The following is an 11852-nucleotide window of genomic DNA, read 5'->3' as shown; positions in this document are numbered from 1 at the left end:
CTGATGCTTCCCCAAAAGCAGCCAGCATCTCCCTGACAGCCGAAAGATCCTGACAAGATGGCTTAATGAAGAGTGCCACATCATCAGCGTAGATTGAAAGCCTTTGCATTGCCGAGATGCCCGCGTAAGAGCTAAGCACACCCATTTTCCGTAGCCTTGATAAACAGTGCCGTTAGCACGTCCATGGCGATGAGAAAGAGCATCGAAGATATCGGATCGCCTTGCCTCAGGCCACACGCGTGTAGAAAACTCTTGCCTGGCACTCCATTGACCACAACCTTGGTGCTAGCCGAGTGTAATAGTATCATCATCCAGCTCATCCATTTTTTACCAAAACCCTTGGCTCCCATTACTTCAAAGAGGAACGGCCATGATAGCGAGTCGAAAGCCCTTGAGATATCCAACTTCAGGAACACGCCAGGCACTTTCCTCATGTGAATCTTCCTCGCCACTTGACGAACCAACAAGAAATTGTCGTGCAGATGCCTGCCTTTTATGAAAGCGGACTGGTTCACTTCCCCGATGTCTTGCATTTGGTTCCGCAGGCGGTTTGCGAGAACCTTCGCAAAGAGCTTGGGAATGCTATGAATGAGGCTGATCGGCCTGTAATCACCTATCTCTTCTGCATCCGATTTCTTTGGAATAAGAATGATGTGTGCCTTGTTAATCTTTGCAAAGCCCCTTCCATCTCCTACAAAAAGCTTCATCAAAACTGCCATGACATCAGACTTAATGATCTGCCAGGCCTGCTGGAAGAACGCCCCTATGAATCCGTCTGGCCCTGGTGCACGGTCGCCTGGCATATCCTTAATAACTGGCCACACCTCCTCCTCGGTGATCATCTCCTCAAGCATGTCGAGCTCCCTTGGTTCGATACCCAAAAAGTTTAAGTCTAGGGTGTGCCCTCTAGCAGTCGTTGTACCAAGCAATTGCTCATAGACCTCTGCAAAGGTATCCACCATACGCTCCTGGTCCGTGATGATCTCATCCCCCCTCTTGATATGCGGAATGAAGTTCTTGGAGCGACGTCCGTTCGCCACCGCCTGAAAAAGCTTGGTGTTCGCATCACCCTCCTTGATCCATTTCAATCTTGATCTCTGTCGATCGATCATCCTCTCCAGCGCCGCCAGCCCCAGCAGCGAGTGCTTGAGCATGCGTCTGAGCCAAGCTTCGATCGCCTAAAGCGTTCTCTGTTCCTGCGTGATGTCCAGTCGGTGCATGATCCAAGTGGCCACCCGCATCATAAGCTTCACGTTCCCCAATTTTCACTGGCCCCACGCCTGAAGGTAGACGGCGGTGTTACGAAGCAGGGCGTCGAGCCTCTTGTACGGATCCACAATGCCTGGGTCACACACCCATGCCTCCTTCACGGCCTCCTCAAAGCCACCCATCTTGGTCCAGAAAAGCTCGAAACGAAACCTCTTCTTGGGGCAGAAACTAGCACTGGTTGACAGGTGCAGAGGAGCATGATCCGACACCCCTGTCGAAAGTGCCTACAGCAAATAATCCGGGTACTCCAACTCCCATTCCACCGAGATCAGGACTCTATCAATCTTGGTAAGGGTAGGCACCTCACGCTCGTTTGACCACGTGAACTTCCGACCATGCATGTACATCTCCTTGAGCTCATGATCATCGACAAACTGGCGAAAAGCATTCATCATAGCCCTGTTAAGATTATTGTTATTCTTCTCCGAAGCTCGAAGAATTAGGTTAAAATCTCCCAACACCATCCATGGACCCGGGCAAGAAGCACGCCTCGCAGCAAGGTCTTCCAAGAATTGGCATTTAAGCTCATCACTTTGTGGTCCGTAGACAACCGAGATCCACCACGGTTCGCCAACTTTCGTGTGTACCAAGCCGGTGACAAAGTTAGCATTGTAAAGGAAGTTGTCAACCGAAAGCACCGAACCATTCCACGCAAGGAGGATGCCACCCCTCATCTCATCAGCCGGAAGGTAAATAAAACCATCAAAGGATGGTCCTAAGCATTGCATAACAGTAAACTGGTCAATTACATCCATTTTTGTTTCTTGAAAGCAAATCAAATTCGGCTTCACCGAGCTAACGAACTCCCTCACAGCCTTGCATTTTGCCGGATTGTTCAAACCTCGAGCATTCCAACATAGCACCTGGGGTTGTAGATCCATGAAGTGATAAAGCCCCAACTCCTAAGCCAACTAACTAGTTGACCGTAATCATCACCTAGTTGCTCGCCTCTAGCTCTTCCACCAATGGGATGGTCTTGCCGAAAAGTCCAGCGATGATCCGGACGTGCTGCTCCCTGAGGGGCGAGTCAAAGAGCGCCTTGAGCTCATTGACGACGCCCTCATCCACCGTCAAGTCCTCTGGAACCAAACCGAGGGCGTGTAGAAGCACGTTTTCCACCGGTCCGTCCTTTGAGCGTTTGGTTCCAGCCGCCTTCTTTGATGATCTCGTGGCTCTCTTGGGCATGAAAGGTTCAGCCTCGGGGCGAAGCTGTGACGCCTGAACCTCACGAAGAAGCGGGGGGGCCAGCCGCTTGATGATGTTAGAGCAGAAGCTCTTAAGCTTTCCGTAGGCTTGAGCCACTTGAGCTGTCATCCCCTCTGTCTCGCCTTCGAATTCTGCTTGCACTAGACCGAGCTCAGTACCATGCGCACCGCCCCCTAGCTCCTGCACCTCCTGAACCGCATCTGTGGCAATCTGCTGTAACTGGGGTGATTTGCTCACCAGAACGAGCGTGCCAGCCGCCTGGTCGATCTGCCCCGCGCCGGACGTGTCGGACGTGCATGTCTCCATGCATGGCGCATGCACATGATTTCCATCACCGGTCCCACCAGTAGACAGCACCACTCCATCTCCTGCGCCAGACCCACCAGTAGCCATCTCTACATTTGATCCGGGCACGGGGCCCGCCATGTTGCACATCACCCCAGATGCGATGGGATCCCCAGCCGGTCCCACCTCCTGAGCTTTGTCCTGCATGCCAACCTCCAGCACGTGGCCCGCAGACGCGCCAACTGTCGGGGGGTCGGGGTCCAGTCTGTCTCGATCCAGTCTGTCTCGATCCACGGAAGCCACCATGCCCGTTTCCTCATTTGCCCGCGGGCCACTGCGGGAATCGCTCGGGCAGCGCGCGCCAACGACCACCTCATCCGCCCGATCCGATGACTCCTGCCCCAACGGCACCGTGTCTGTTTCCATTGGACGCAGCTCAGTCTCGTCCGCCCGGGGCCCCGCCGTTCGAGTGCGCCCGTCCGTCTCAGCCACTTGTCCTCCCTTGTCCACGCCAGTCAGATTCAAAATTGGTTCTAGAGCCGTCCCGCTCCCCTCTCCATGTGCCTGCTGACCCGAAAGGTGGTCAAAAGCCGACACCCTGATGGCCACCCTATCCTGAAGCCTGTCTGGTGGCCCCACATGCAGAACATTCGGGGCGGGGGCCATGGGAGGAAGGCGCCAATCCAGCTCCTCGTTCGCCCTGCCTGCCGCGCCATGGCCGCCGCCGCCACCGCCAGAAGACTGGCCCTGCGCGCCACCGCGCACATCTCTGACACCGAATTGCCAAACTCGCTGTTGTGGCCTCTGCCCACCGCCTCCATCGTGGAAACTGTCCGGGGAATCTGGCAAGCCACTCTGCCCACTGTCAGAAGAACTTCCCAAGAACCACGGCTCCCCCGCTTCACGGAAATCCGCCACTGCATCGATATGGATGAGGATCTTGTACTGGAGCAATAGTGGTGGTAACTCCGAGCCTGGCTCCGGGATGGCCAGCCAGCGTAACGAGGGAATCTCCTCCGGGTTTGCCGTCCACGCAGTTAGCCTGAACGCAGAAAGATCAGCTCTTGAACTCGACTCCGGCGCAACTGAGTCCACCTTGCACGCCGTCCCCAACAACTCCTCCGCTGTCTCCCGATCCCAAGCGTGTGGCGGAATCCCCTCCATGACAATCCAAACCTTGAAGCCCATGGTCGAGAAGACTGCCTGCGACTGCCGGTTCCATGGCCTGAAGAACAGTCTATCGCCCTCCCACTCCACGGCCGGGTACGATGCCACCCTGTTCCGAAGCTCAGCCGACGCAAAGACGACCAAAAAGTCCTCCGGCCGGTAAGGATGCACCGAGACCTGGTCCGCCGAGATGTCTAGCCTCCCCGCCAAGATCTCCAGCACCCGCTGCAGCGAGAGGCGTCTCCGGGCACCCCCCCCCCCCACGTAGGCGACCATGGAGAAGCGTAGCCGGCGCTCCAAGTCCTCCGTGGACTGCGAGCGCCGCACCACACACAGCTCCGACGCGCCTTCCCCCGCGTCCATCGCGACCTGGAGCCGCGGGGGCGCGAGACGCGGCCAGGCCACCTCGGCAACAGCACGAAGCGAGGGAGGATGCATCGGCGGAGGCGGCGGGGGAGGGAAGGCCGAACGAGGCGCCGGGCGGTCTGGGCTGACCCGGGGCGACGAGCGGCGTGCCACCTTGGCGATCGCCTCACACCGAAGCTCATCAGCCGAAGAGGGGCTCAGCGGTCTCTTGCAATCGCGGGAGCCATGACCCGGCCAGCCGCACCTGATGCACACCTCCTGGTTGGTGCAGTCCCGCCGGAAGTGGCCCTTCTCGAGGCACCTAAAGCACTTGTCACGCATCTCCGGGATCATCTCCGCCGGCGGCTGCGAAGGCACGCGCCGCCCTGCCGCAGCATCTTCGCCCTGGCCGCCCTGTCCATGACGGAGGCGCCAGAGCTCCTTCTTGGTGGGAGGAGGACGCTCCCAGCCCGCGGCAGGGCCCTCCAGGCGTGGCGCGGAGTCAACCGCTGGCTGCAGGTCCGACTCAGCCGAGCCCTCCGACAGCCCCAGCCCAGAGACCACCGGCCTCTCACCAGCCGGTCTGACCTGGGAAGAAACGGATCTGGGGCTGGCAGCCATGGCCGCACAAGGAAGCAGAGGGGGGAGGGAACAGATCTGGGTGGCCGGGACGGCCGGAGTGGCCTAGCCCGGGGCGCGGAGGCGCGGTGGACGCCGGCGCCGGAGTAGCGCACGGCGGGGAAGGGGGAAGCTCGAGAGACACTACAAAAACCTCACCGCAACTAGCTGAGTTTTAGCCGGACGGGTTGGTTTGAGTACTTCGAAGGGGCTTGCCGGCGTCGACTAGGACAAGGCTGGAGTAAATAGCATAAAACTACTACAATTCGGGTTAGGGTTTTAAAAAACTACCGGATTTATTTTTTTCGCTGATAACTACCAAGTGCAAGGTTGGCTGTTTCAAAAAACTCAAATCACTATGGGTTATAAAATTAATCCAGTTTATGACAGGTTAGGCCCGCACATAAGACAACCATTTGGTTGACCGTCTGTTTGACCGTTAACTTACATGTGGGGCTCACATGTAAGTGTCTCTTCATGCAGTTTTTTTTCAGGAAAAAGCAATCAGGTCCCTGGAATTTTTATGAAAAAGCAATCCGGTCCCTGCTGTTTTTCTGAAAAAGCAATCGGGTCCCTGCGCCCTAGTCATGCTCGCCGGCCACCAGCCCCCGTGAGGAGCTCGCTGGCCAGCAGCCATGGCGCCGCCGCGGAGATTCCTTCCGTCGCCCGTCGGCTACTGCGCGCCACCGCGGGTCTCCCTTCCAGCGCCGCCACGGATCTCCCTTTCCTCGCCCGTTGTCGTCCAGTGCTGGCCGCCGCGGAGCTCCCTTCCATCGTGCATGCCGGCCGCCGCCTCCTCCGGCCGGCGATGCCCGCCTGCATCCGCCGTGAGCTCCCTGCCGCACGGCCTCTCTCTCTCTTCCCTCTTCCACGTCGTGCCTCAGCTGTGGCCGCCGCCACGCCCTGTCTCCTCTACAGCCACCACCACGCCCTGCCTCCTCTGTAGCCGTCGCCACCTCCACCAGCAGGAGCTCCGGCGAGCTCCTACCACGACCATGGGGAGGCTGGGGAGGTGAGGGAGGCCCTGGGAGGGTCGCCGGCTCGGGAGAAACGGGATGAGAGGAGAGAAGAGAAAGAGAGAAATAAGAAAGAGAAGAGTAAAGAGGAACTTACATGTGGGCCCCACATGTAAGTCAACAGTCAAACTAAATGGTCAAACTAACGGTTTGTTTAGAAGTAGGCCCCGACTGTCATAATCATGATCAATCGGTAAGCACCCAACAGTTTGGGTTTTTTGAAACAATCAAACCCCTGACTTGGTAGTTATCAGCAAGAAAATAAAATCCGGTAGTTTTTTGGAACTCTATCCTAAATTATAGTAGTTTTATGCTATTTACTCACAAGGCTGACCTCCGACGAATGCATCTGGGGTTCATCGCCCATCGCCTGAACAGTAAATACTGTAGTGGCGCTATAGCAACTCCTGTAGCTGCCGCCATGTGGCAGCACCGGATTGGTCAGAGAACTCCTATGCGTATGTGTGCTCACCAGAACAGTGAAACGGCGGCGGCGGTCGGGCGTCGGTGGCGGCGGGTCTCCGGCAAAGGCGAAGTGACGGACGGGTGCAGCGTCAAGTGGCGCAGGTGGTGGTGGTGTTTGACGGCGGCGGGACTCCCTCTGTAGGCAGTGGCGACGGCGTCAATGGCAGCTGTGCTTAGGCGACGTTGGTTAGCTCGGGCGGCTCGCTCGGCTGCGTTTCCGGCCACAAAAAGGTGTCAGACAAGCTCGTCGTGGAGATGGGAGTCAATGGGAGCAGGCGGAGCGGCTTCGGGTGTCCTTATGGCGACGGGATCGTCCGGCGAAGGCGGCGGACTATGGAGGTTCTCGATGAAATCCAAATCGCCCCAGCTAACGCATGCGGCAACGGGGAAGATCGAGGAGGGGATGCGGTTGTACCGGGCGAACTCGTACGCGTCCAGGGAGCCCCAGGGATGCACGGGGTCGAGCGAGCGCTCGGATACGATCCGGATCGGCCTCGGCGTGCGTGCGTCGGCGGTGTCCGACTCGGGTTAGGGATGAGCAGGACGTGGGGTCCACCCGTCAGTGGGTCAAGGCGACGACGGGTTTCGGGCGCAGGTCGGGTGTAGCGGCACGGCGCGTACTACTTCATGGGAAGGTGGGCCGCAGTGCGTTGGCGCTGGGGTTGGTGGGCCGCTGCTGGCTGGCTGGCTGGGCCGCTAGCGAGCTGGCTGGCCGGCCGGCTGTTGCTGCTTCTTTTTTTGTAACAAAAACCACAACAGTTAAATAACTTAAAATAAACAGCAGGATAAAATCTAAATAGAAATATAGAGACACATAGTAAAAATAACCCTACTAATATAAACTAGAGGAACACTAGTTCCTCGGCTAATGCAATTTTGGAAATTCATTTTTATGCAATAGGCCACACAAATAGTAATAAAACACTCAAATAAAATATTTTGGAGATCATGAAAAATACCAGAACATAACAGGTGACCTGAAATAATATTCTGGACATTATGAACATTTTTAAAACAGGGGAGAAGTTATGTTATCTCCACTCCAATAAATTGCTTTTAGTTGCATAATGAAAATAATAATTCAAAAAGCAAATAATGCATGGAAAAATATGATATGCATATGAATGATCTATTAACATCCAAATTTAGGAAAATTGGAATGTTACAAACCAACCCCCTTAAGATGAATCTCGCCCTCGAGATTCGGGCTGGCTACCAAATAGGTGTGGGTGATCCTGCATGGGATCTTCCTCTCTTTCCCAGGTAGCTTTTTCCTCTATATGATGATCACATTGAACCTTGCATAACTTGATTGTCTTTGTGCGAGTAACTCTCTCTGCTGTCTCCAGAATCTTAACAGGCTTCTCCTCATTTGTCAAATCATTCTCCAACTGAATTGCCAGAAGTGGCACTGTGTCCCTCAATGGAACATCCATCATATCTGCATGGCACTTCTTCAACTGAGATACATGAAACACATTATAAACTTCAGACAAGGATTCTGGCAACTCCAGCTGATAAGCTACCTCTCCTCTATGCTCCAAGATCTTGTAAGGCCCCACATAAAGGAAATATGCCCTAGAGGCAATAATAAAGTTGTTATTTATATTTCCTTATATCATGATAAATGTTTATTATTCATGCTAGAATTGTATTAACCGGAAACTTAGTACATGTGTGAATACATAGACAAACAGAGTGTCACTAGTTTGCCTCTACTTGACTAGCTCGTTGAATCAATGATGGTTATGTTTCCTAACCATAGACATGAGTTGTCATTTGATTAACGGTATCACATCATTAGAGAATGATGTGATTGACTTGACACATCCGTTAGCTTAGCACGATGATCGTTTAGGTTGTTGCTATTGCTTTCTCCATAAGTATACATGTTCCTATGACTATGAGATCATGCAACTCCCGAATACCGGAAGAACACTTTGTGTGCTACCAAACATCACAACGTAACTGGGTGATTATGAAGGTGCTTTACAGGTGTCTCCGATGGTGTTTGTTGAGTTGGCATGGATCAAGATTAGGATTTGTCACTCCAATTGTCGGAGAGGTATCTCTGGATCCTCTCGGTAATGTACATCAGTATAAGCCTTGCAAGCAATGTAGCTAATGAGTTAGTTACGAGATATAGCATTACGGAACGAGTAAAGAGACTTGCCGGTAACAAGATTGAATTAGGTATTGAGATACCGACGATCGAATCTCGGGCAAGTAACATACTGATGACAAAGGGAACCACGTATACCATTATGCGGTTTGACCGATAAAGATCTTCGTAGAATATGCAGGAACTAATATGAGCATCCAGGTTCCGCTATTGGTTATTGACCGGAGACATCTCTCGGTCATGTCTGCATAGTTCTCGAACCTGTAGGGTCCGCACGCTTAACGCTCGATGATGATCGGTATTACGAGTTTATGTGTTTTGATGTACCGAAGGTAGTTCGGAGTCCCGGATTTGATCACGGACATAACGAGGAGTCTTGAAATAGTCGAGACATAAATATCGATATATTGGAAGCCTATGTTTGGACATCGGAATGGTTCCAGGTGAAAACGGGAGTATACCGGAGCACCGGGAGCTTACCGGACCCCCCCGGGAGGTATATGGGCCTTATTGGGCCTTAGTGGGAGAGAGGGGAAAGGAGCAAAGAAGGCCCCCCCCAAGCCCAATCCCAATTGGGAGCCCCCCCCCTTTCCTTCCTCCTACCTCCTCCTTCCTTCTCTCTTAAATCCAACAAGGCAAGGGAGGAATCATATTCCCGGTGGGAGTAGGACTCCCCTTGGGGCTCTCCTATGAGGCCGGCCCCCTCCCCCTCCTCCACTCCTTTATATACGGGAGAGGGGGCACCCCATAGACACACATGTTGATCATTGATCTTTAGCCGTGTATGGTGCCCCCTCCACCATAATCCACCTCGGTAATATCGTAGCGGTGCTTAGGCGAAGCCCTGTTCCGGTAGCAACATCATCACCGTCATCACGCCATGACGAAGCTCTCCATCGAAGCTCTACTGGATCGTGAGTTCGTGGGACGTCACCGAGCCAAACATGTGCAGATCACGGAGGTGCCATATCTTCCATACTAGATCAGTCGATCGTGAAGACATACGACTACATCAACCGTGTTGTCATAACGCTTCCGTATACGGTCTACGAGGGTACATAGACGATACTCTCCCCTCTCGTTGCTATGCATCACCATGATCTTGCGTGTGTAGGAATTTTTTTGAAATTACTGCGTTCCCCAACAGTGGCATCCGAGCTAGGTTTATGCGTATATGTTATATGCACGAGTAGAACACAAAGGAGTTGTGGGCGTGGGTATATACTTATTGCTTCCCGTCAGTAGTTGATTCTTGATTCAGCGGCATTGTTGGATGAAGCAGCCCAGACCGACATTACGCGTACGCGAGACTGGTTCTACCGACGTGCTTCGCACATAGGTGGCTAGTGGGTGTCTGTTTCTCTAGCTTTAGTTGAATCGGATTCAACGAACAGGGTTCTTTCTGAAGATTAAAAAGCAATCACTATACTGCGTTGTGGTTTTTGATGCGCACGTAAGAACGGTTCTTGCTCAGCCCGTAGCAGCCACGTAAAACTTGCAACAACAAAGTAGAGGACATCTAACTTGTTTTGCAGGGCATGTTGTGATGTGATATGGTCAAGACATGATGCTAAATTTTATTATATGAGATGATCATGTTTTGTAACACAGTTATCGGCAATTGGCAGGAGCCATATGGTTGTCGCTTTATTGTATGAAATGCAATCGCCATGTAATTGCTTTACTTTATCACTAAGCGGTACCGATAGTCGTAGAAGCAATAGTTGGCGAGACGACAACGATGCTTCAATGGAGATCAAGGTGTCAAGCCGGTGACGATGGTGATCATGACGGTGCTTTGGAGATGGAGATCAAAGGCACAAGATGATGATGGCCATATCATATCACTTATATTGATTGCATGTGATGTTTATCCTTTATGCATCTTATTTTTCTTAGTTCGGCAGTAGCATTATAAGATGATCTCTCACTAAATTTCAAGGTATAAGTATTCTCCCTGAGTATGCACCGTTGCTACAGTTCGTCGTGCCGAGACACCACGTGATGATCGGGTGTGATAAGCTCTATGTTCACATACAACGGGTGCAAGCCAGTTTTGCACACGCGGAATACTCGGGTTAAACTTGACGAGCCTAGCATATGCAGATATGGCCTCAGAACACTGGAGACCAAAAGGTCGAGTGATGTAGGGTAGAACCCTAATCGGCCGATCTTTCACGAAAGGAGCGGATCCCACGATGAACACAAAGAACACGAGGGGTAAACGAGGGGAATCACGAGGGAAACACAAGAGAAACACTAAACCAACGAGAAATAGTCACACTTGTGCTAGATCCTCAAGTACATAAGAGATCACACGGTACACGATCAACTAGGGATGATACAAAAGGTAGCTGGTCTTCTCCGTGAGGAGGTCTTGAATCCACAAGGGGATCTTCCCTTAGAAGGGGTCTTGAATCTAAAGGGATCTTCTCCGAAGAGGGGCCGCGGTCTCTCTCGTGGAGTAGATCCGATGTGGATGAGCAATGCTCTATATCTAAATATGAGATAAACCAATGCTAACCCTAGCTAGAAGGAATAGGATGTCTATTTATAGTCTTAGTGGAAAAGGGGACGAAGTGGGGGTACATGGGCTGCGGCCCAACACATGGCATCACACAGGCGCCGGACATCCGGGAGTCATCAGTCGTCCGGAGGCTCGCGAGGGTCCGGACGTCCGGTGCCTGTCGGACGTCCGTAGATTCGGCTCGGGTGGTCTTCGGTCAGACGTCCGGTCGGGGTCGGACGTCCGAGGCGTCGATCGTCCATGGGGCATAGGAAGTTCGTAGTTTTGGCTCGGGTGTGGAAGTGTCGGTCGTCCGGAGAGGGCCGGACGTAGGGAGCCTGGAGGTTGTCGGACGTCCGGGGTCCGTCGGTCATCCGGAGCCTGGGGACTTCGAGCAGTTCTTCTTCTAGTCCCATGAACTTGGCGTCCTCACTGTCTTGTCCATTGAATGTAGTTGGTCTGTGGCCTTCCTCCAAGTACCTGATCACAAATTGGGTTTCCACTTGAGGTAGTAGCCAATTATCATGCATGGAAAGTGGTAGTTCGGAGAGGAGTGAGTTCACCTTATCTTCGATAGCCTTCGCTCGGGCTCTTGCCATTGGTCCAAGTGGTGTCATAGGGGACGTAGTTAGGTCCATGGGGATGACCTAGGGATGCTCCGCATCATCTCGCCTCCCTTGGGGAAGAACCGACCTCGGATCAAAACCTTCATCACCATGGTAGGGCGAGAGATCCTTGACATTGAAGATGTCGCTCATGTTGTACTTGTCACGCGGGAGGTCGATCTTGTAAGCATTGTTGTTGTAGCATGCAAGCACCTTGAAGGGTCCATCCGCACGAGGTAGAAGCTTGG

The 11852-nt window shown here is 53.0% G+C and overlaps 1 protein-coding gene across 1 annotated transcript; it reads right to left on the bottom strand.

Moving 5' to 3' along the window:
* Window positions 1-2205: 2205 nt before the first annotated feature.
* LOC147975563 (uncharacterized) lies at window positions 2206-4893 on the bottom strand. Its single transcript, XM_087520485.1, has one exon. The coding sequence runs from the start codon at window positions 4891-4893 to the stop codon at window positions 2206-2208; it is 2688 nt and encodes an 895-aa protein (XP_087376611.1).
* Between the last annotated feature and the right edge of the window lie 6959 nt (window positions 4894-11852).

This window comes from Triticum urartu, chromosome 4A (genome assembly GCF_056163025.1).
Source record: "Triticum urartu cultivar PI428250 chromosome 4A, HENAU_Tu73, whole genome shotgun sequence".
NCBI lineage: Eukaryota > Viridiplantae > Streptophyta > Magnoliopsida > Poales > Poaceae > Triticum > Triticum urartu.
This window is presented reverse-complemented; position numbering and strand designations above follow the sequence as displayed.

Coding starts and splice junctions, on each gene's coding strand:
- LOC147975563 (XM_087520485.1), bottom strand. CDS start 4,893: ATGGCTGCCAGCCCCAGATCCGTTTCTTCCCAGGTCAGACCGGCTGGT.